General features: G+C 36.8%; 1 protein-coding gene across 1 annotated transcript; it reads right to left on the bottom strand.

Annotated features, from left to right (window-relative positions):
* Positions 1 to 1,277: 1,277 nt before the first annotated feature.
* LOC150097057 (uncharacterized) lies at positions 1,278 to 12,297 on the bottom strand. Its single transcript, XM_090408581.1, has 3 exons — positions 12,245 to 12,297; positions 4,816 to 5,297; positions 1,278 to 1,431 (listed from the first exon to the last, which is right to left on the bottom strand). Exons 1-2 carry the CDS (start codon positions 12,254 to 12,256, stop codon positions 4,821 to 4,823), a joined length of 489 nt encoding a protein of 162 aa, XP_090264707.1. The 5' UTR covers positions 12,257 to 12,297; the 3' UTR covers positions 1,278 to 1,431; positions 4,816 to 4,820.
* Between the last annotated feature and the right edge of the window lie 12,444 nt (positions 12,298 to 24,741).

Here is a 24,741-nt window from a genome sequence, read left to right as displayed (position 1 = left end):
CAACAGAATATTAATACAGAATAATTTGCAACACACTTTAGAATACGATGGACGGGAGGAGAAGGAATTCAAAAAAAGAAAAAAGAAAGAAATATTTACACTGCAGATCAGACTTACCCAGCTCATTCAAGTTGTCACTTTCTTTCCCAATAGATTTCGTCAGCAGATGTTGACAAATACATTATATGGTTCCTACCCGATAGATATTTATTATACTTGCTACCTTGTCTTTAAAGTAATTTACACAATATCAGAATTTAATATTTAAAATTAAAGTAATTACAACGCACGAGTTTGGGACTCAGTACAATCGCTGGCTATTATTTGGTTTAATATTTGTAATCAAAGGGAAATCCAGAGCTCATATCCCAGAACACGTGATAAAAATGAAATTTCTGATTAATCTGCAGTTACTTCTTTTTACATATATTTTAACTTACGCTTTACGAAGACCAAGGATACTTGCAAGGTCAGGCGCCTTAACACTGTTTTAAATCCTATGAAATATTATGGAAAAAGATATGCTAAACATAATATATTATGAAATAATACATTATATTTAGCATATCTTATTCCTTTAAATCTTATTATTTCATAAGAATATTATACTTGATTATGTATCCTTTTAACTATTTGACTTATTATAGAAAGAAACAATTAACAAACTTTATTTATTTATTATGTAAATTTTTTTTTTTTTTTCATAGACAATATTATAGTTCCAGCGATATTTTATAGCAAAATGTTGAAAGAATCTTAAATAGTCTCGAAAATATTTCAGGAAGATGAAGAAAATATAGCCTCGACTCCGATGGCGAAGATTCTACTCGCATAAACTCTGGTAAACTTTCGATGCTTTTTTTTTTATTATTAAATTTTATTAAATGTGACGTACTGTAACATCCTCCATTGTTGTATCATACATATGCCAAAAGCAAGCCTTTCAGCTCTGTATGGATACAGAAACATTTATTTTGGCGAATATATTTAAAACTTCTCTGATGTTTAAATAACAGAATTACGCCTTTCTTAAATTTGGTTAAAAATTGTGGGTAATTTTTTTTGTTTTATTGCCCATTTTTTGCTGCATTCCATTTTCTGTGCAGTTACTCCAATTTTATTACATGTGCTGATTAAATATCTATTTCATTTGTATTTTCACATTCTCTGTACAGTCTACGATATTTTTTAAATTTTCATGTCTGTAAGGATTTCTAAGGTAAGAAATAAAAGAACTGCAATATGTATGTCTATTGATAAAATTTCTTTATACAATATACTTTGAAAATGCTTTATTTATACTTGTTTCACATAAGCAGAAGCTGAAAGTTAAACTAATTGAAGAAGAAAATATAGATAGATAAATAGGAAGACACTCATAATCGTAAGAGTAGGGGTCCTCCGATCGTCTGCTACTGGAAAGGCCACCTGCTGTATAAAAATAAATAATAGCGAGTTAATATTTTGCAAAAATCGTTTAGAAATATAAAACGAATACTGCATACAGGTTACCAAGTTGAGACAGAATTATGTAGTACGGATTCAGAATACAAATAAACATTTAGCGTATGTAAAAAAAGGCATTAAAATAGAAAAAAAAAGTAGAAAGCATGCAGAAGTCGAATATTAATTTATGTTATCACTTCAGAATAAACAAATCGTTTTTTTAACATTTATAGGCACGATTTCAAGTATTAATAAAAATGTCGTTTCTTTTCTTTTTTACTTTTTTTTAAATAATTCTAATTATTTCATTTTTTTTATTTTATATTTTTTTGTTACAGATATAAAATGTAAAGCGTTAACATAGCCGATTCCTTGACAAAAAAAAAAAAAAAGAATTAAACAGGGGAAAATATTCCACCCCCACCCCCCGCCTCGTGAGCTGACATGACCTGGTTTTCAACTTCATCACGACAGTCACAGCCGCAAAAAAGGCCAAAGGCAATGAATTTGAATTGCTAATCAGTTTGTATGTGTAGGGGGGGGGTAATGAAAATTCTGCGTAAACAATTAAAGTATATAATAATATTTTATTAAGGAATTTTATTTTGTTATTAAAAATTAAATTATCGATATAATTTGATTTTCAGTACAACAATTACTGTCTTTGGTATTTACTCCTATAAAAATGACACCACTTTTTAAATAAGTCATTTGATTACTTGTTGCGAATATATTTGATTTTATGCTAGAGACCGCTGTGGCGAATGTTGGACAAGGGTGGATACAACTGCTCTAGTTCTATAGTAAATAACGAAAGCTTACAACGCGATGCTCTGTGTGAGTGTGTAAAATGGTAATGCAGCAGAGCGTCTATCGAATCGTTCGCGGCAATAATAAATTGTGTTCCGACGCAAAATCCATTTTTGTTTTTCACTTTTTTTCCAGTCCTACTACCGATTCGCTGTAGCATTTATCTTAATATACGAATCCACTGCTTACAATGGATTGTTTCAGATAACAAGACACACGAAGTGTGTGTGGATAATATTTCATACGCAGTATTTTCTTTACATTTATTTAAAGAGAAGTAGATGATATTTATATTGAAAAAATCATCGAGTTGACTTATTTATGGAGTTCTACACATACTGGCTACTGAATTATAAACTTTTATTTAATACCGTGTTGGACCTGCTTTAACCCGAATTACACCAAATTCGGAACAAGCTGCACCGTGACAGATTCCACAAGGTGTCAGATTATATCTGCGTCTACAACATTCCAGACAGTCCTTGAACTGGCTCAAATATGACGGAAGAGGACTTTGCTCCCCGATCTGGTTTTTCTAACATGTCCCTTACATTCCTGGTGGGTTCAGATTCGTACTTACTGAACCACAATTCTTGCGCGATGGACAGTAGCATTGTCGTCCATGAAACAGCTGTCACCTGCTGGATAAAAAGTCAACATTGCAGAATGGATTGGATCGACGACAATGTTCAAATATTCCTTGGAGGACACCAGACCTTCCAACATTATCAGTCGACCCGTTCCGTGCCAATACAACAAGGTCCACACTATGATGCCATTTCCAGAACTTCGAGTTGTGTTTACAAGGCAAACTGGGTTCGTTGCTTTATTGAGACTCCGCCAAACTCTCTGCCTACCGTCGGTACAGAACAAGCTGTACCGTGAGCCGTCGGACAACACGATTTTTTTCCAGTGTCCTGTCACGGTGTTCCTGACACCACTGTAAACGAACTTTCCGGTTCTTCTCAGAAATCAGCGGTTTCCATATCGGTGCGACCGCCAATCCTCTTCAATTCCCTGCGTATACTTCGGCGCCATATGGGTCGGAAGCAGCTTTCATTAAATGCTTCGGTCAGTTGCTGCACGCAGGGAGTTCTGTTTATCCGTACAAGTCTTCTCAGATGAGGGCGATCTCGTTCCTGACAGACTGACTTAGGACCACAGTTACGTCTCTTAGACTAACAATGTGCTTTATTTATCCACTGATTAAATCCTTGCAGCCTCCTTAGCTCTCAGTCAGTATAGACGAAGCCCTTTGGCCGGAAAGATCTGGGTTCTATTACCGTCCAAGACGTGAGGAAAACCTTTATCGGGTCTCTTTCGACGAAAGGTGAGTTGGCCGGTCTCATACGGAGTTAGAGGGTTTTTTATCTCTCAGAACAGGCAAACAGGCCTGCGAACACACGCCGCTACAGTCAGGAATACTTAAGAATACTTAATCCGGCCATAGGCCTAATTCGTCAGCTATACTGGTCCCGATCCGGGTGAAATTAATGGGGATTGAGATGGCGACGTAGCTCCCCTTTTTAGGGGAGCTACGTCGTTCACCTCAATACAAAAAACACCAGCAATATCTCACCTTTTGAGAACCCCCGTCAGCTCTGCTGTTTTCAAAATCGTGGTTCCAGTCAGTGACGGGCACCAACAACAAGAACTTTATCGAACTCTGAGAGATCCTTTATTTTTCCCATTGCGATCAACTCTGATTGCGGACCAGCAGCATTCTTCAATAGAAATTGCTCACAAAATGTGGTGACGCCCAAGACCAAGTATTTTGCATATGTGTAATTGCATATTGTGTAAGTGACCTTTACGCACATCTGCACAAAGGCTTCTTATTCTGTGGGCCGCTGTGCGTTTGTTGCGATGGGTATAGCGATCAACGTTGTCGTTCTTGCCAGTGTTGGGTTTTTGTCCCCCTCCCCCTCCCCCTTAGGAAATTCAGATTTTTCTCGTATCTAAAAATAGCAGACATTGTCTCTGGAATATTGGAATACATTTGAATGGTTTTGTATCTATAATAAATTTTCTTAATTAAATGCCTGTCACCAATAAGAAAAACTGAAACACAATGTACAGTTACGAGTGAGGGACTTTGCATTAGTCGAAAACATGTTCATAAAAGTAAAACAACTCGAGGTGAATCATTCTTCAGTGCTGTTCCTCCTAAATGCAATGACTATGCACAGTATTGCTAGTTTTATCAACATTAGACGAGACCTTTCGATGTCTTCCATACCTCTCCATAACGTTTTATGGCAGAACTTGTACTTATGAAAATATTGGAGCATTCGTCCCATTCCTCTTCACATGAATTCCATTGACTTTTATGTCTCTTTGCTAAACTGAAGGGACTCTTCAAACCATGGTTTTCGCTCTAACTGGGTACAAATCCCCCTCCCATTGACATCACGTCTGCTGAAGTGTGTGTGTGTGTGTGTATGTGTGTTGTTTTCTACTTAATCTAACGATTACCCTTCCTTGTCTATCCCCTCGATCCATAAGAGACGAAAGTGTGAGTATTTATTATTCAAATCTGCAACAGTAATAATGCCTTACCAAGTTCAACTGTCGTTACTGCCATTTTCATCTCTATCGTTCTGGGTGCTACTTCCACCGGAGCCATTATTATTTCCACTGCTCCCATTACTTCCATCACTGCTACCATTACTGCTGCTTTCATTGTCGCCTCCGTTTCCACTGCTTCCATCAATCTTGTCATATATGAATTTATCAGGAGTGTATTTCACCTGGTCCCCGATAATGTAGTCTCCAAAAGCATCAAACTCTCCAACTACTCTGTCATAGTGGAAATATCCATGCGGTTGGTAAATTTCCGTTGCACGACCTCCGTAAAGTCCATGATATGGATAAGGCATGCCGTAATCTCTGTAACCGGAGTAAACGTTATAATAAGGAAGGCCACCGTGATATCCGCGACCCCTGTTGTAATAAGACCAAGGCGTTGAGTAAGGATTCTCGTATCTGTAGTATCCCATGGACATAGCCCCAGCCAATAGCCCCAAAAAAAGGAGGACGACCTAAAAGAAAACAAAAATTAAAATCAAGATGGCATCACAGACAATATCTCATCATAACATACACGAAAAATAACAACATATAAGTTTATAATCGTAACATTATTATTAATATTATGTGACACATCAAAGGAGGGCACCCTACTCTTCAACTCTCCTCCACTATTTTATCCACCAGTTACACAGAACCGCTGCTACCATCATCATCTACACGCAACGTCATCTACTACTCGCCGCCACCACTATTTTTTTTTGTCTGTAAATTGCGAGTTCTGAAGGGCCTATTTGTCTGTGTGAGGGATGAAAAACCCGAATTTCCCAGAGAAAAAACCAACCACTACCGTATGATATCGGCTAACCCACCTTCAATTGAAAAAATTCCACTCGTCACGACGAGAATCGAATTTAGGCTTTTTCCAACCGAAGGGCGAAATGTAATTTTTTTTTTCCAGTTTGTACTATGGAGGCGTTTTATATATTATAGTGTAATGTATAATGTCAAATACAGAATTGCGAACGTGATGTAATAATGAAATTGACAAAATATGAATTTAGATACAGGAATTATATTTAAAATTTGATATTGTGAACAAAATATTCAATATTTAAAGACGAACACAAAAATGATTTTACCATAGATGAAATATATTTACATTTTAAAATCGACGACAAGAAAATATTACATGGTATTTTTGGAAGGTAAGTTAACATTTAACATAAAGTACATGAAATATGAAATAGCTAGCAGAACGTTGCCGGTTTGATGGGTGAAGCACTAATGCTTTTCGTATTCCCCTCTGTCCGTGAGGGAGGTTCTTTAGTGGTGTGTTATTGAGCTGTAGACTCGCCCTGCGAGGGCATTGAGATTAGCTGCATTCAGCTGAGCGTAAGACTGATTTGGGTATTTTACATTTGCAATGTTCCGCTTCATTGTAGTTCCGAAGCTTGTTTGATCAGCGGGTTTGATGATCACTTGCCTTGATGAAGAACTTTTCTGCTAGATCGTGAAGAAGGAAGGAAATATAAAGAATGTTGACTTCTCTGTCAATCTGAGAGTTTCTTATGAACCATGGGGCATCCAGAATCATCCTCAGGCATTAGTTCTGTATTCTCTGCAGTTTTTGAATATTTGTATTCGAGGTATGGCTCCAAGCAGGAGATGTGTAAGTGATGACTGAGCGTATTACCATCCTGTATATGAGTAGTTTGTTACGTACATCCAGTTTGCTTCTGCTGTTCATCATGGGGTAAAGTTGCGCGATTGCTTTAGATGTCTTCGAGCCAACGTGTTTTATGTGATTGCTGAATTGAAGTTTTTTGTCAAGTACCACGCCTAGACATTTAACTTCGGTCTGCCATGGAATCTTGACTCCTAATAGGTTTATGTCCTTCTTGCTCTGGACCTTCTATTTTGGAAAATATTATAGATTAACTTTTTTTGGGGGTTTACTTGAATCCTCCAGTCCATCAGCCACTTTTCTAGTATATGAATACTGCTTTGGAGTCTACTGATTACCAGTCGGATGCTGAGTGATCTTGCTAGAAGAGCGGTGTCATCTGCATGAAATGCACTGATGGTTGCACTAGGGTTTTGGGGATGTCAGCTATGTAGATTGAAAATAAAAGGGAAGGCCAAGAGATGAGAGAGAGCTGAGGCACAACAGCCAGGATTTTGCGTCTAGTTGATGCAGTTTCATTTATTTTGACCTGCATAAATCTGTCTTTGAGGTATGCATATGTTATTTTTATTAGCTTAATTGGTAGGTTGAATTGTATGAGTTTATAAAGCAGGTCCTGATGCCACACCTTGTCAAAGGCCTTTGCAACATCAATGAAGACTGCAGCTGTATGGAGGTGCCCATTGAAGCCTTTTGTGATTCGCTCAACCAGTCTATGTATCTGTTGTACAGTATTATGGCCTTTACGGATTCCTACGATTTATGGATTCCTAACTTGTCCGTTTCGGATTGAGGCCCTGTGAGAATAACTTTTTCTATTATGGCTTTTCTGGGTAGTAATTTGATTATTCTGTTGGTGATGCCTTTTTGGACCTGGAGCCTTTTTGTTGCTCAGATGGGCTATAATATTTGTTATTTCTGCTGGAGAAGTAGATGTGATAGGTTCTGAATTATCCTTTTGTTGTCTTAAGACTTGCTCGAATTTTGTAGATAAGGTTGATGTTTAAATTTTCATAAGAGGGGTTGCATTGTGTTTCCAAGTCGTCTATCAGAGCTTTTGCTTTGTCAGTGTGGGGTACTCCCTTCTTGGTCTGTATTGGAGGTATAAGTTGGTTTAAGCGATCTCAAGAATTTCCAGATGGAGTTGTCCACATGGTTTAAATTAGTCCATTTGGTTTCCCAATCAAGGTTTCAGTGCTTTTGAAGAGCTTCACGGACGCCGATTTAATGAAATAGCTCATAGTCTTTATAAGGACTGGCTTAAAGTGGCGAAGCTAGAATGCTTTTCATCTTCCCCGTTATATCTGTAAAGGACAGTGTAGGGATAAGGTGTTATTGAGCTATTAAAGCCCTGATCATGGCAAGAGGGTAACAGCAATAGCCGAGTCTCAGTTAGAACTTCATTGGCTACTGCATTGGCATATGTATATGTAAAGGTAAAGCCGTCTCTAAAAATTCGGACGATCCCCAGGCCACTCAATCGTGGACAGACTTGAGCACAATAATCCAGATGTAGGTGTATCAAGGCCTTATGAAGAGGAATAACAACTCCCCTGTCTCAACTTGTTAATGTGTTCTTCAATAGCCAAGTAATGTTCCGTTCACCACTTAAGATCAATTTTAACTTCTTCACATTGGCCTTATATCATGCTGGTACAAAAACATCCATAAGCGCTTCAGCCTCCAAAAATCTAGAATACTTTTTCGTTCGAACCATTACTTCTCTCCTGCTCAACTCCTAACGCTTTATCAATCCCAAATCTGACCGACTTCAAAATATTCTCGCGTTTGTAATGGTGCGCCAGAAACCTCCCGAAAATGCTCGGTTGCGTACAGAACAAGGCAACTTTCTTAATAGTAACTCTCACAAAAGCTTCCTCTAAATGCTTTCTCGTAGGTGCTCCGTTTCGGTCTTAAGCCTTTCCAGTGTGAGCACTGATGGACCGAATTTCCCAAAATCTTTGATTCCATTTACCTCTGTTCCTTAGAAAAGACGTCACTAAACATTTCTATGCAACCTGAAGATCTTCAGGAAACACACCTATTCATTTTTTCTTTCTTGCTTGCTTGCTAATCTGTTGTCCCCAACAGCACTGCTATTTATAGGTTTACTGTGACTCTCGTGTGATTGGTTAACATAAGTAATTAAATCCCTAAACACAGAATTATTTCTTTCTTCGCTTAAAAATAAACAAAGTTGACCTGTCAGTTATATTATTCTCTAGGAATAACGTAAGAACTCTCTCTCTCTCTCTCTCTCTCTCTCTCTCTCTCTTTCTCTCTCTCTCTCTCTCTCTCTCTCTCTGGATTGTTGTATACACTAGCGATCGAATTCTCGAAAAAAACAATCCACATCGGCCCTCTACAAACGACCTTCACGGGGAATCATATCTGCAGAGCAACACATTCTGATGCCATTGCTACCAAAATACTTAATGAGACAAAAATAAAAGCGATCTACCTGGAACTTGCTATTTGCAAAACACAAAACCCTGGAAAACCACTGGCTTTTGGGCCGTTAAGTGGAAAACTATAACTGATTCTCAAACCGAATATAGCTAGTGAAATGAAGAACAAAAATATTTAGACATGCACCTTTTCAGCATCCTGATCTATAACTCACTCATCTGGACAATAACTTCCAAACAGGCAAATGGAATAATATATGAGGCACCTCTTCCCTGAGTGGTTCAGCGCTAATAGTCAAACAAATAGTTGCTATTGTACTCTGTCATAGTTTTAAAATCCTGACGGTCTTGATGAAATAATCGATCAGATCAAAAAGCCATTACACGTTCTGTATGAAAGAAAACTATCGGGGCAACCTATCAGCACTTTATGAGTCTTTCAAAAATGAGCAGGAGGCCTTCATCTTGATAATAAAATCACATCTTTCGGGATCATAAGTTTCCTCTGAACCATTCAAATGAAAGAGACCTATGCAGCCGCTCTTGAATGCTGTAGAGAAGCATGGAATAGACGAATATCTACCATTCACTGATGGTCATACTTTTCAAACTGGCTTCATTCTACCGAGATAAAATGAACCAAAATAGCATGCCAACTTTTCATATGATGATGATGGGAAAGTTGACATACATTGAACATACATTCAACATAATACAGCCGATAAATAAAAATTTAGAAAAAAACTGTAATAAATTTCATTCCCCAAACAGAGTAACGAGGTAGGGCTCATAAAACACAATCATTTATGAGGCTTTGATAGCCACACAGCTCTGAAAGAGTAATTAGACTAATCCACAATAAGTAATTTAGCCCTAAATAACTTCTAAAAATAAATGGACAACCAATCTCTAAACTAATATTTACTGAGAGCTGGTCAAACGCTATCAGTGATTTCATAGGCATCCAGGGAGAAGAGTATGACAGACCGCCATCTGGGAATCCCTAATCCAAACACTATGAAATCGTGTTGAAAATGTATTACTGTTAAAGGAAAACAGCAACTTTAAAGGCCATCCCAGGAATCTCGCTATCATCATTTGGAACTTCAAGAAATCTAACACCTCTAAGTTTACTTCAAGAATCAGAACTTTTATTAAGTATTTACACGCATGCATCTGCTCTGTCCCTCAAACAAAGGGTTCAACATACGTTCCCTGGACATTCTTTCTACACACACACACACACACACACACACACACACACCCGCTATACTATACTATAGTGTCCTTGCAAAAGAACATTCGGACGAAGAATATCTTCGCACTTCGTAGGTTAACTTCGATATTATTTTCCTATGTTTGGGTTTTCACACCATCTCTTCAGTTCGAGAAAGACTTGATGGTACAATTTAATAGTTTGAGTCCATTTTTAACTGCTATGACTCAGAAAAGACCATCTTATTTTCTTGGATAAAATACTAAATATAGCAACAAGTCCTTGACCACTGAGTGCCCATTCCCTACTTCCTCCTAAATACTAAATTTGTAGTTTCAAGAATCGGCGTGGACCAGTGAATGCTGTTCGAGTGACTCCATTTGTTTAGGCAAATTGTACAAAAAAAGCTTCAAATCCACCATACAAAGCCACACATAGAATTCCATGTTATCATTTGAGATTCAATTGTTAGTAGTTTGCGTTTTTAATCGCTCGAATTTGTAATTGATATGAAGTATTACTTGGTTTCTGTTTTTGGTATGAATTCGGACCATAATATGTAATGGAATTCCAGTTATAATTTCTGTGTTACACATACGGTGTAGTACAGAATTGGCTATATAAGAGACACATTAAGCAGCTAATGTTTTTTTTTTGTTTTTGTAATAATTGCTTAAATTTTTGGATAGTCCTACAGAACTTCACTTCTAAGAGGTAATAAACAAAAGAACTAATTTTGAAATTTAAACTTAATGTTTTTCTGAATATATCTAATAAATATCATTTAATTATTTTTTATATTTATAAAGTAAAATAAATTTTAGTTAATTTTTGAAAATTTTGGAAACTATTTAATAAAAACTGGAAACACCTTTTATAGTTATCAATAAGTAAAATTTATGAGTTTCATTTCTAAACCTAAATATAATTAGATTGATTCATTCAATCAAATACCCTTGGAGGGTAATGGATGGCAATGCTTTACCAATGAAGTTTTAACTGAGGCTCGGCTATTGCTGTTACCCTCCTGCCATGATCAGAGCTTTAATAGCTCAATAATACCTTATCCCTACACTGTCCTCTACAGATAACGGGGAAGATGAAAAGCATTCTTGCTTCGCCCCTTCAAGCCAGTCCTTATTATAAGGACTAAATATAATTATGTTTTGAGTAAGTGCAAAGTGTATTTTAAATTGAACAGAAATAAAAAATCATGTGAGCAAAATGAACCGGCTTATTAGATCTATTTTGCAGTAATTGTTCCTCACCATATGTTTTTTATATTCTGTATAATCCCCCATGTCTTTGGGTGTTTGAATTGTCCTTGACTGAACATGATAAGAATATAAAAATACTAATCTTTAAATTACTGTAGCAATAAAATAGCGCGGTGTCTAAAGCATGACTCAAAAGTAGTTGAAGGCTGGAATAAATCCATTCTTGTACTCTCCACGTGTGCTGCATGATCAGGGTAACTGCAAATTGGATTATAATACTTTTGTAGTTACTGCATCTGACCAGACCATGTTTGGTTTGAACGTAAAAGTATTACAGCGTTGAGATGGAATGCACACTTAAGTAGTCGTATTTATGCCTATTTTACCGTAGTCCGAAGCCAGATTTTTTTTTTTTGTTCCTTTACAGCAAGGTAGAGTGCGCTTTTGTAACTTAAATATATTTCTGTATCAAACTGAATACGTGCTTTTGTTGGTATTTTCGCTTTCTGCGTTGTCAGAAGTATATTGTGTAAATAATATACATTAGCACTGCATAGACAAAAGCAGTCCATAGCAAGAAATAAACTGCTGTATTTAACAAACCAGTTTCTGTTCTTATATTAAGATAACAGTTCAATCTTCGCAATTATATGCCTCTCTTCACTTTTAATTAAGAATGGGACAAGTCAAGAACAAACCACGCTTATCTGATTACACAGAAACAGCGATATTCAGCTTCCTTCGTCATACCATTTGCTCAGTGGCTTGAGAACGACTGTACATAAATATAAGAGACGTTATTAACACCATCGATGAAACCAGATTTCAACCAAAGTATTTTCTTGTTTTAGGATAATTCTCTTTGAAGAATTATAGAATTATTTTGCTATATTTCGAATTATAATGAGCACAGTTAAAAAGTAAAACTTACCGACATGTTCATGATCCTTCTTTGAAATAGACTAAGTACTTTTTAATCTGGGCTATCTGGGAAGATCGAAAAAGAGAAAGGATTCTCCCGTGTTCTTATAGCACATTGGGTGACCTTGGAAACATATAGCCACACTCAATGATTCAGCACAGGTCACTTGCGTCACGAATACTTTGTAGAACAGTCTGGCAGCTGTTTGTCAAGTTTTTATTTGTGGCTTTATTTAAATCGCTTTCCCTGTTTGGGAAGTACATCTTGGAAAACTCGGACCAATGATAATATATCTAATCGGGATCTTCCTTTCTTTATGCAGCTTGCCCTTGACTTTCAGATGAGCAAGTACTTGCGATATAGTTCTGTAGGTGGATTAAGAATGCCATTCCAAAAATAGTTTACAATGAAACAGATCTCATTCCTCCTCATCTGTCAGTGTTGGTTGGTTTACGCCAAAGCAGCTGTGTTTATGACTGCTAAATATTACGTGAGGTCTTCAGGTGGAAACCTCCCCACCTCCGTATAAGACCCACCAAATTAACTTCAGGGGAAAATACCTTGAAAGTTACCTGAGTACCATCATGGGTTTTTCCAATTAAAAGACATCTTCGCCATCGACTACACCACGGAAATTCTCTCATTAGTAACACAGGAGAAGTTATAGGCGTAATTGAAATTTTATCAATTTTTACTGTAAATAAATCAAAGATAAACAAACACCGTCTCCTTTTGTATCCAAAAGGCAATGGACAACACACTTTAGCTTTTAGTTGTTGTTATTGTTTTTAATTCTTTGAAATTAAATTCTTTGCAATAATACATTAGACCAGCGCTTCCCAAACTGTGGGCCGCGGCCCCCTTGGGGGCCGTAGGTTTCGTTGAGGGGGGCCGTGAAATGATGAAAACAAATTTAAAATCTTTTAAGACTAAGTAGATTTTTTTTAATCTTAAAAGAAACGTATTTCATTTTTATTATTTATTTTTTGTTATTTTTTATATTTTAATGGAAAAAAATCACACATCGGTGCTGGTTCACAAATTTTGCTTCCTGCGTATTTCGGCGCTTAATGAATATTAGTAAATATATGCTTATTGATATAAGTTTTAATTCAAAGGTATTGATAAGAAGCACAAAAAAAGATTACGAACCCAAAATCTTGAATATAAATACAATAAATATTATAATGATATATGTCTGTATTACGATTTTTTTCAATGGGGGGGGCCGTGGAATAATTTAATTTTTCCAAAGGGGACCTTGGCATCCATAAGTTTGGGAAGCACTGCGATTAGACAACTGAGGCAATTTCGTGTTCCTAATCTCTAGTTACTACTATAGTACCTTATGAAATCTTGTGATTTCTAGAGCAGACTTTCCAGACTATGCAAAAAATAAATGAAAAATACAAAAAAATTCTAAAAATTAATAAAAAAAAAATCCTTAACCCACTACTGATACTAATGTACTATACTCTTATCAGCTTTCGGGATTGGGAATGGCATAAAAATTTTATGATTTCATGTAAAAAAAAAGAATGTATAAAAAATGATCCAAGATAATCAGGAAGACGTGCTGTTTGGAAATCGCACTAATCCATGGAGGGACAAACACCCAACATTTAAACAAATGTTGACTTAATGATTTGTTGGTCCCATTGAAACGACTTGGCAAATGTTAATTTTGAGAGTAATTGTTATGATAATAATTTCGAATCGTTTTGTCTATAAAAATGTCTTAATACACAGCGAGGGAAAAAAAAATTCACTCAAGTTTGAGAATTAACGTATAGCACTCAACGGGCATTTGGATTAGCAGTTCTTATGATTGTTTACCATACAACATCGAACATGGGCTGTGTTTGTCTGTAATAAATTGACGCGATTAAAATCCTGCAGAATGATAATATTCTTGTCTCAAAAATCTCAGAGTTTGGCAAAAATTATAAGCTTTATAGTTTTTTCGTCCTTTTTCCCCCATTGCATCTGGTCCTCCGATTAAAGCCTAATTGAAAAACTTGACTAATTTCTTAGCGATATTAAATACCGAATGAATCATTTAGTGTAAAATTGTAATATCACTACTGCGAATAATTTTGCCCAGAAAATAATCAGATTAGAACCAAAATTAAATCATATGATAATCTCCTTTGTATCTTAATTCCCAAATTTGACTAAATCCTATCCATTCAGAGCCTGTTTCTCGCAATACATAATTTCGGTACGGCTTTACATTTTTTTTTTTTTTTTTTTTTTTTTTTTGCACACAAGTTTTTTATATTTTAATAACGGCCATAGCAACATCTCGCCACGGCAGTCAGACTCAGACATCTTGAAGCTTTAAAATGCCGAAGTTGCTAATTTAGGAAAAGAAAAAAAAAAAAAAAGCGTTTTCTTTGCGATTTTTGTTGCCAGCGGACTCATGCCAGTTGGGCCAAAATCGATGAATCGTCACTCACTAAATGACCTTGGCCTGCCATTTTCTGTCCCCTGTGCACTCCCCCATCGTTAAACAGTTCATAATTCTTAGCAAAGCGCATGCAAAAGCGTCTTATCATGCTTCACGATGTCCACGACGAGACAATAAGGACGGCAAGCTTTGCGACCTTATGGTCTCGTCAGATCAAGACACAGTTGAGGCATGAAGCAAAAGTATAATGCCTTCATCGGGAATTGCGATTCTGGAATCGACGCATCGCTAAATGACGACATTTGCAGACTCTTAACAATGCAACTTTGACCCCAAGAAAATCGTCAAGTGTCACCGCTTCGGATCCAAAATCATTGGGATAGACGGAGAAAACTTCCTGCACTTAATAAAAGTGACCCATGATACACTGACGACCAGATCTGTGGTCATATTGCCCGTGATCGACAAGTCGTAAGGCGCCAGCTTCCTTATCATCACGTGCACGAGTCCTGCCAGATCTGACCTAAGCTCCGCGCGAAGAAATGCGGCGTTTACAAAAATTAACTGGAAGAGAAACGTCAAAGTGGAGAAGAGACATGGACAATTATAAAGACTAGAAACAGTGAGAAATCAATTTTACAAATAACCAGCGTTATTTGTAAAATAACGAACCCAAAAACACTACACAGGGTATCTATGGGACCCAAGCAGTAAACAACAAACTTCTCAAAACCTTCCAGCTCCATTTAAGAAATTGCCGCGGTCTCAGTTCTAACCTCGATGGTGTTCGCTTATACCCGCAGTCTGCAAAACATCACCAATATTTCTTCTCAGAATTCAATTTCAACCTCCTCAAATACTCATCTCTGCTTTACCAAATGACATCTTCGCCTCCGTTCGTCTGAGAGGGGAGTTCATGCACACGTTCGCTCCGACATGCCATGCCAAACAGTATCTAAATCGAAATCTCCCAATTTTGACCTCCTCTGGATAAAAATCTCCTTCTACCAAATTCTCATGCTGTCTTCCGCTCGATGCCAACAACCTCTCTGAAGTCCTCAATTATCTTTTCCAAAATGTTGATTTTTCCATTCAGCTTTCCTGACAGCGAAGTCATCTTCCTCAGCTGCTTCACAACAGTATCTGGCTACCCTCTTCCAACTGCACACATCAAGAAGACAGAGAGGCTGGGACATTTTTAATCAGAAATTGTTCACTTGCCCACCAGAATAAAAGACCACCCAACCACTCCTCAAACACTTTGATTTCTTCCTCACTAGTGACTCATCTAAGTGTAATGTGAATGTGGTCTGTCCTGTAAGCAGCTAAGACCACAGTCTAGTGCAGATCTCTTCCCCTTGGAACAACACACCCAACCACACATCTATGCGTTGTATGGCATTACAAGCAAGTCAAGTGGGACGCTGCTCTTCTCAACTTTTTCTCCTTATTTCTCTGGTCAGATTACTGTTTCTTTCCAGCCATCCGAGTCAAGCCTATGCGAATAAATTTATTTCTCACTGCACCCCAAATTCCTGTACAGTATTATCTAAGCCCTGATTCTCCCAGAGATGTGCCAGTGCTGTAAAAAAAAAAGAGTCAGGCATTGCATCCAAAACTTCATCTTCCTATATCGCCTACACCAAAGCCCGGAACAGCTGCAAGAAAATTATCACCAGCTCGAAAACTGCCTTTGAGAGAGCTCAAAGGAGAAAACCTGCATCCTGCCCAAACGGCAGTCATGCTTTCTGAGCCCTCGCCGTAATTTCTGCCCAACACTATTCCCACCATTATCACACCCAGATGGTACCTCTTGCGTCATCACCCACTGAAAAAGCCTCCTAACTTCCTATTTCTCTTCCAATTCTTGCATAGCTGATCATGGTAACGTCCGCGAATCATTCCAAACACTTTTTTGACCTTTAGCCAGAAAAGATCAAAAACATTGTGCTCAAATTGGATACCAAAAAGTCTTCTGCCCCTGATGGTTTTTTTGCGATTGTCCTACAAGTCCGTGATTCCACTCCGTGCCACCTATTAAACTTTCTTATTCCATTGTTATCTATCCTGCAGTCTGGAAATTAGCCCATAGCAACCTATTCCTAAGAAGATGGCAGATCTTTACCATCACACTACATGCCAATTTCTCTCACCTCAATTCTTTCTCAAGTAATGGATAGAACCATCGACATTCGCCTTCTACGCTAACTTGAAGACTCTTCTAATAAATGACCAACAGTAGGCGTTCCGTCACTGCCCATCAACAGGGGGGATCCACTAAACAATGTCACCAATCTCTGGACAAACACTATGAAAAGGTTTAGTAAATCTCAAGTGGTTTTGCCCTTAATATCTCGAAGACGGAGTTTTGCACAAAAGTCTATTAAGTGAACCGCCATCATTTGGTCTACTTACTGACTTCTGCAAATGGGTAGTCTGCTTGCTGACTGGATGCTCACTTCGAGTGATGCTAGATTGCCCTTATCTTCTAAGTTACTCACCCTCTTCCCTCTATTCAGCTGACTTCCAATCAGTGGCAGCTCCTGGCTTGAAATCGTGGGGGTGCTGCAACTTTCGAAATATAAATACACACTGTAAGTACAGTAAATACGTGTTTGGATAAAATATCAAAATTATGGTAAAAATTAAAAAAAAAAAAAATAAACATGAAAAAATATTGTTCATTATCGGTAAAATTATACAGTTTGGTATAATTCAAAATTACTTAAAAATAAAATCCATTCCTTTAATTGTAATTAAAGGAATGGATTTACAATTTTTGGACATTACAATTAAATCCTTTAATTGTAATGCCCAAATATTTAAAGAGACGGAGTAAACACGAAAAGCACTACGAACACTCTACTACTGGCGCAAACTGCATATAAACAACAGTGGAACTGCGTGAAAAAAAAAACAAAAGTGGAAAAAAAAAGAACCCTTTTCTTTCTATCTTACCCCTGACAATACGCGACTCAATCAATCCATGATAGTAGCGCACTGTAGGTTGACTAACCTTTCGTAGATGGCTTCTCGATAAGAAAATAGTTTAATTTTAATAGCTATTTTTTTTATTAAATTTAAATTAATTTTTTTTTCAAAATCTTTATTTTTTAATTCTTTTTTTTAATTGTTGTATTTTGGAAATGAAGTATATTAATATTTTCTTAATTTACAGCGAATTTTAATTGAGTTTTTTCATTCATATTCTTAACAAACATTTTTTTTAAAAATTCGGTGAGAGTATTTTTTTAATTATTTTTTAGATTTATTTTATTTTATTTTATGTGTTTTTCCATCACTTGTAACTTAATCGATGTCACAGCACTCCTATCATATTTTGACTCCAGTAACGCATGCGCGGTAGGGTAAGGAGCCCTGTTCCATTCCAAACAGCTGTGTCAAGGGGCAAATCTATCAGAAAATAACCGTGAAGAGGTTTGCCGTAGACAGGATTAACTACACTATAAAAAGGAGTTTTATGTTCTCTTTGATGAAGACATTATTTCCTTCTAATAACATTCATAAAATCAGTACGGAAACCACCTTGAGGCGATTTAAAAAACGCAGAAGAATAGTTGAACATTATACTCCTGCATTAGATGAACATTAGACGTTTGTCATGACGTCACATCCAGATTAGCGACAGAAATGTTACATTCTAAACTACGTCAATTTTGTTGAATTAACAGACTCTGTCAGCAGACGATTACATTTTATTCCCTGTTGAACAATCACGTGCTGTCTTTTGTTCTAGGCAAATGTATTGGCTCATTTTATAATAACAAATTCTTTATGCATAAAAAATTGTGATGCAGAAAGCAATGAATTAAATTCATTTTATATTCCTCCGTAATTAAAATTAAATCTGTTAATTTAAATATAAAATAAAATGTAAAAAATACACTTTCTACTGTAAAGAATTAAAAATGCGTCAAGAACTAAATCTCGGTCATATTCTCCAATTTATACAAATACATTTGATTAAGAACTGAGTACAGAAGGGGTGTTATCCTTTTTATTTTTCCTCCCAATGCTTAGATAAAAACTAAAATGACATGGCCGACAAATTAAAACAATTTATTTTTGTGACAGAAATTAATTTATTCTTCTGCATTTCATTGTGGCGAATCCAAATCTGTAATAAAAAATAAATAATAAATAAAAAATCCATTAAATAAAGTTTTATAGTATGTATTTTTTGTGATAATTTTAACATGAATTAGTTAATAATAAACATTAAAATGTAAAATTATTGTCGCTTAATTGTCATTCTATAGCTATTGTGACTCTGAAGTTGTGTAGCAGTGGTCAGAACATATTTGAACATGTCCGAACCTGTCTTATATCGAGGAGTAGCACAAATTGTGTTTAGCATTTTTTAAAAATTATTTCTTTTGTTTTTTTTTTTATGTAAATCCTTCATAGAAAAGTTGTTACCGTGTTTGGTTTAAGGATTAATAACAAAGTCTACGCTAGATAGATACCAAACTTGAATCTTTTTCAAGCCACTTCATTCCTCCATTATGTAGGGCCATGGGAACCCTATTTCGTGATGAAATTCATCTAATTTCTAAAAATGTTCACAAAACATCTGTACGAGGATGGTCTGAAAAGTTCTCGGCCTCGACTATAAATTACAAAACTATCGGCAAGATTTTTTTCTAAGTTGGTACGTTTGTCATAAGCATCCATGTGAAACTGTAAGTCGTTGTATCATGTAGTTTGTTTTATAAAGCTGACTGAAGCAAGAAATTTATTCGAAGTTCATAAACGTTTATTGGCACTCTTCTCCTTTATTTTCGACAATTAAGAAATGGGTTGCCGAGTTTAAATATGGCTGTACCAGCCTTCAAGTGAGCCGTGAAGGGCGTCCAAAAAAAATGTCACACCAGAAATCATTGATCAAGTGCACGATATGGTATTGAATAACCGGCGAGTCAAAGTGCGTGAAATTGATGACACTATAGGCATTTCAAACGAACGTGTGGGATATATATTTTGCATGAAGAATTGCAAAGGAAAAAGCTTTGCGCAAGATGGGTGCCGCGCTTGCTCACAGCAGATCAAAAACGCACTCGCATGAAAATCTCTGAAAAATGCTTGGAGCGTTTTAACAAGAAACTGATTTTGTGAGTCGATTTATTACTATGGATGACACTTGGATTCACCATTACACACCAGAATACAAACAGCAGCCAAAACAGTGGACAGAACCCGGTCCGGTTGTTCAGCGCCAAAGAAGACAAAGTCGGTTCCATCAGCAGGAATGGTCACGGCATCGGTGTTTTGGGATCCTAAAGGCACTTGGGATGTTTATTAATTATCTTGAAAAGGGTAAAACAATAACCGGGGAATATTATTCCGATCTTTTAACCAGAATAGACGAAGAAATTAGTGAGAAAAGACCCGGTTTTCAAATGAAAAATATCATCTTTCATCAGGTCAATGCACCTGCCCACAAAGGTGTTTTGGCAATGGGAAAATTAAGGGATATGCACTATGAATTGTTGGAACATCCACCCTATTCCCCAGATTTGGCTACCTCTGACTTGTATCTCTTCCCAAAACTAAAACCCTAGCTCACTGGTCAGCGCTTTTCCTCGACTCAAGAGGTGATTGCCGCTGTAGAGGGATATTTTGCAGATCTTACTGAGAACCACTACAAGGACGGGATAATGGCGCTGGAGCATCGCTGGATTAAATGTATTAGTCTTAAAGGAGATTATGTTGAAAAATAAAAATAATTTTAAAATTATAAATTCGTTTTTTTCATTATTAGCCCGAGAACTTTTCAGACCACCCTCGTCTTTATAGGGGAATTTGAACCAAGAGTCGTTGGTTGGAGAGTATAAGCTCTATCCGGTCGGATGAGCTGATAATTATAAACAGAGTAACATATATAATTTTCGCCGTTTGTATTCGTTTCTTAAAATACATTTGTATTAATTTTTTTTTATGTTTTTAATGATTGAAAAATACTTCGCCCAGCTCATGTTTTGGCTTCTCCTAACCCAGCAGTTTGAAGGCGCCTATGAAAATCGACCTTGTCATTTCTTGTTTAAGCTTTAAAAGCCCTTATCTTGTGCTGTCAGATGGACATCGCATAAAAGCGTGAGTTGTCTCTCTTAGAAGTCTGCTCATTACACTGACTACGGTCCTTCGGAATACTAAATGAACAAGGAAACCAAGCGATGTATTCTTAAGTAGTCGTGAAGGATGTGTGGGGATATGTTCACTAATGTTCAGACTCTATGCAAATATCAAGAACTGGAAATGTGCAAAAAAAAAAAAAAAAAAAAAAATGCAGGAAATAAAAACAGCGGCATTAGCAGTAACTGTAGATTACACTACAGAGAATTGTGTTATCCATTGCTATTTAAATAACATTCCACACTAACAGGGCTTATGGAATTACAATTAGCATATACTCTTCATATATCAGGTGATGAAATTTGGATTAAAGGTGATTAATAGAAAAACGTTTACTAGAGTACTTTATTTATATGACGAAAGAAGAAATTTTAGGTCTATGACTTAAAAATAAAATAACTGAGTGCATACAGGAATATCAGTTAGCATTAGGAACGTCGTATGTCCTCCAGTACGCCCTTGAAATGCACTTTTAATTTGAAAACTAGCTGCCTATGGATTTAAAAAAGTTACTCAAAGCTTTAGAGTTCAAACTGCTCTCTTTGTAGAATAAACAGTCGTTAGTGGGTTTATTTTAATTAGATTACCGGTGGGTAATGTTTCAATAATGAGAAGTGGGCTACAAATATGAGTTGTTCCGAATTATGGCCTGCTAAAGCTATGAGCAGTTGAATTGTGTTTGGTAATTGCTTGGTGTTTACTCTTTTTTAGAAGGAAAAAACCTTTGAGGCGCTGGAAAGATTTTTCGATGTAAAATTCAAATTCTTGCGTTCATTTTTACTGTTGCTTCTATTTTCACAACATGATCTGTTCTTTGCTGTGGAATGTGGGTACCAAACAGATCACGTTGTGAAATACTGTGACATGTCTTCCGTTAAAAGCTTCTTATAAAGTTGATGGTTCTGACTTTGCTGTTAGAGTACACCAAGTAACTCTTACTTGGCTTGCTAATAACCACCTTCAGTGAGTTCAAAGGTTGGTTACTCCTCAGCCAAGTAGTAACCTAGAGAGGATAAAAGCCCTGATACGGATTGTTTCGTTCTACATGGATTCGAACCAAGTATTTTCCGCTAACAGATGTCGTCGTCACTAATTTACGGAGCTCCTTGTTGCTCGGGGAAATAACGACATATGGAGGTCGACATGTCTAGTAACGATGTGCGGAAAATGTCCAGTTTTGTCTTGTCGTTTTAGAGAACTGGCTATACTATATGACATTTTTTCCCTCTCAAATTCCAAGCTCAACAAGGTGAAGTAGCGCATCCATGCCTTGAGATGGCAGGCATACCCCATTCAAAGTACAGTAGGATGCCCTATTATTCAATGAGCGAAGGTATCTCCAGCTACCATATCGGAAACGGGTAGAAACCCTTTCAGGAAAATATATTTCTATTAATCGAATATAGTGTAGAATTACTAATTTTCTATATTCTAGTTCCTGACGAACATTTCAAAGGTTCCCGAAACAGCTTTACTGACTTTAAAAATAAAGCCAAGTGCAAGATATTCGCTCATTTATATTACTCATCAGTAAATTGCGAAACACGATGCACAACCGACGAACTCAATCGCTTTTATAAAACCATTGCAAGAAGAATGGCAACCCTCGGACTCACTCATCACGAAGGAATCGAGCAAAACCTCGTGTTGGGAAGTGGCAGCCATACAAGAGCCTTCTGGGTGGCACCTCATTAAAATCCTAGAACGATATCTCATCTCGCGACCTTTAATGTGAGCCTTAATTGTTTTGGAAGTCTTTAGATTATGTTTTCTTTTTTCTGTAGTAAAATATTCACGCTACATTCCAAAACCTCTTCGATCTAGTAACATTCCATTCAATGACACAATGGCTTCGAAAGCGAATTCGTTTTTGCTCATAAAATGATTTTGTAGTACAGTCTTGTGTTGGGTTGGAATGCTGGGAAGCCAAAGAAGGGGTTCCTTTTGCTGAGGAGAGGGGGGTTGCTGTTTTGCTAAATATTCATACTAGTCGTATATTAAGTTATATTACTGAATTAATGTAGAAGAAATCCTGTACATCTACTAATGCAGATGAAGCTTCATCTGCATTAATTTGAAATCGTGCGAGCTTTGATTTGTCACTCAAGTATAATTAGAGATATGAGTATTTGTTAAGGGTCAGGCTTTGCTTTTCAAGTAGTAACCACACACACACACACACACACACACACACACACACACACACACACACACACACACACACACTAAAGCTGAATACAGGGATTTCGTTCGTGTTGGATGCCGCTAGCATCAATCTATTTCACGTCGACTCGACGAGAAAGTTCTAGATTCTCGTCCATTAGGTATCACCTACTCGACCTACTTTTCGATGTCAACCTCACCAGATGTCCATAAAACTGATAGTTCGGCGAACCAGTTACCACTTAATCATGTCGCGTGGCCTTCGTTTCATATTTAGGATGGTGCTCCCGATAACATTGTCATTCCACAGCTCACCTCTGCGGTCCGTCTGCAGAATGAAATATTGTTCTTTGTGTTTGGTCTCGTGGCTTTTAGATCCGTTTGCACAAATCAAAGTCAGTCGTAACTGCTATCGTTTCACAGAAGCTGACGTCAGTGACGATAAGCAAACAGTTTTGAAAGACTATCTACGATCTGTCATAAAATCTCACAGACCAACAGTTTTCTAATGTAATTTGTGCGGCAATTTATTGCTTAAATTAGCAGGGATTTTCCAAGAACTTGAGTATTACGTTGAGAAGGAGAGAATTTCGTTTTTTTGTTGAATAGTTTTGCTTATTTATTTATCGTAATATGGACTTCACTTGGTAATTCCACCATAGGAAGTCGTACGTGATCCTTGTTGCGTATATATTTTATCATTAATAGATCGATTAGGAAATATCTAAATAGACAAATGCAGATAGTGTGTGATGCACCCACAATGAGTTGGATTTGCAATCACTAAAACAATGTTCCATTTAATAGTGTTCCATTTCGTGATTTACACCATGATGTAAATCTTCGTGACTGTTTTGCTATTTGGGTACATGGCTTAATCAGTATCGTAATTTCTTTTTTTTTTCTTTCTTCAATATTTTCTCACAGAAAGACAAACCGGCCAAAGAACACACACAATTAACATGATAGCAGCTTCACATTGTTCTTAATTTAAACTTAACTTGTTTTATATAAAACTATGGTAATACTTTCACACGTAAGAATTCCTCCTTAATCATCTTCCAAATTCGAATTTGGTCCTATTCTATTGTAACTGCCGAAATTCAGGTAATATTTATTAACCCTTCCGTACTGGGAAGGCTGAGCTTTTTATTCTGCTTCATCCTGAAACTTGAGGAAAGCGAAGATTGGCTTCCACTCTACTTCTGTGTGTCTGTTCGAAGCAAACCTGAAAAATGAGGTTTCACATTCGTAAGCTGTAGTTAACAAGTTGCATCTAGTTAGGAACAGAAATTATTATATTTAATTATTATTAATTTTATTCACATAATTGATACCCAGTCAAAACAAGATATCATATAAATAAAAATATGACTGGTGAGTCAGAACAATTCAGATTCCACGCAAGAATCTAAGAATACTCTGTCAGGCAGCGTCGTAAAATATGGACGGTTCCAAATAATGCTGTTTTTAGTAGGTCATATGGGGTCACTTCGTTGATGTTTAATCGCTGTAAATAGTTGGACAGCTTCTTTGAAGTTGCACCAAGTGCACCGATAACTTTTGGGATGACTTTGGTGTGTTAAGCCACAGTCGGCCAACTTCGATTTGCCAGATCTCGATATTTAGTAATTTTTCCCAGTTCTTTGTTGTTAATGTTGTTATCACTGGGTACTGCGATATCGATAATCCAAACCAGTCGATGTTCGATAATTGTAATGTCAGGTCTATTGGGTTCCAAATGCTGATCAGTTTGTATTCTAAAGTCCCAGAGAATTTT

This window comes from Typopeltis vanoorti, chromosome 18 (assembly GCF_054136105.1).
Source record: "Typopeltis vanoorti isolate ZY-2024b chromosome 18, IOZ_Tvanoo_1.0, whole genome shotgun sequence".
Classification (NCBI taxonomy): Eukaryota; Metazoa; Arthropoda; class Arachnida; order Uropygi; family Thelyphonidae; genus Typopeltis; species Typopeltis vanoorti.
The sequence above is the reverse complement of the archived record's forward strand: the minus strand, read 5'-3'. Positions and strand labels throughout refer to the sequence as shown.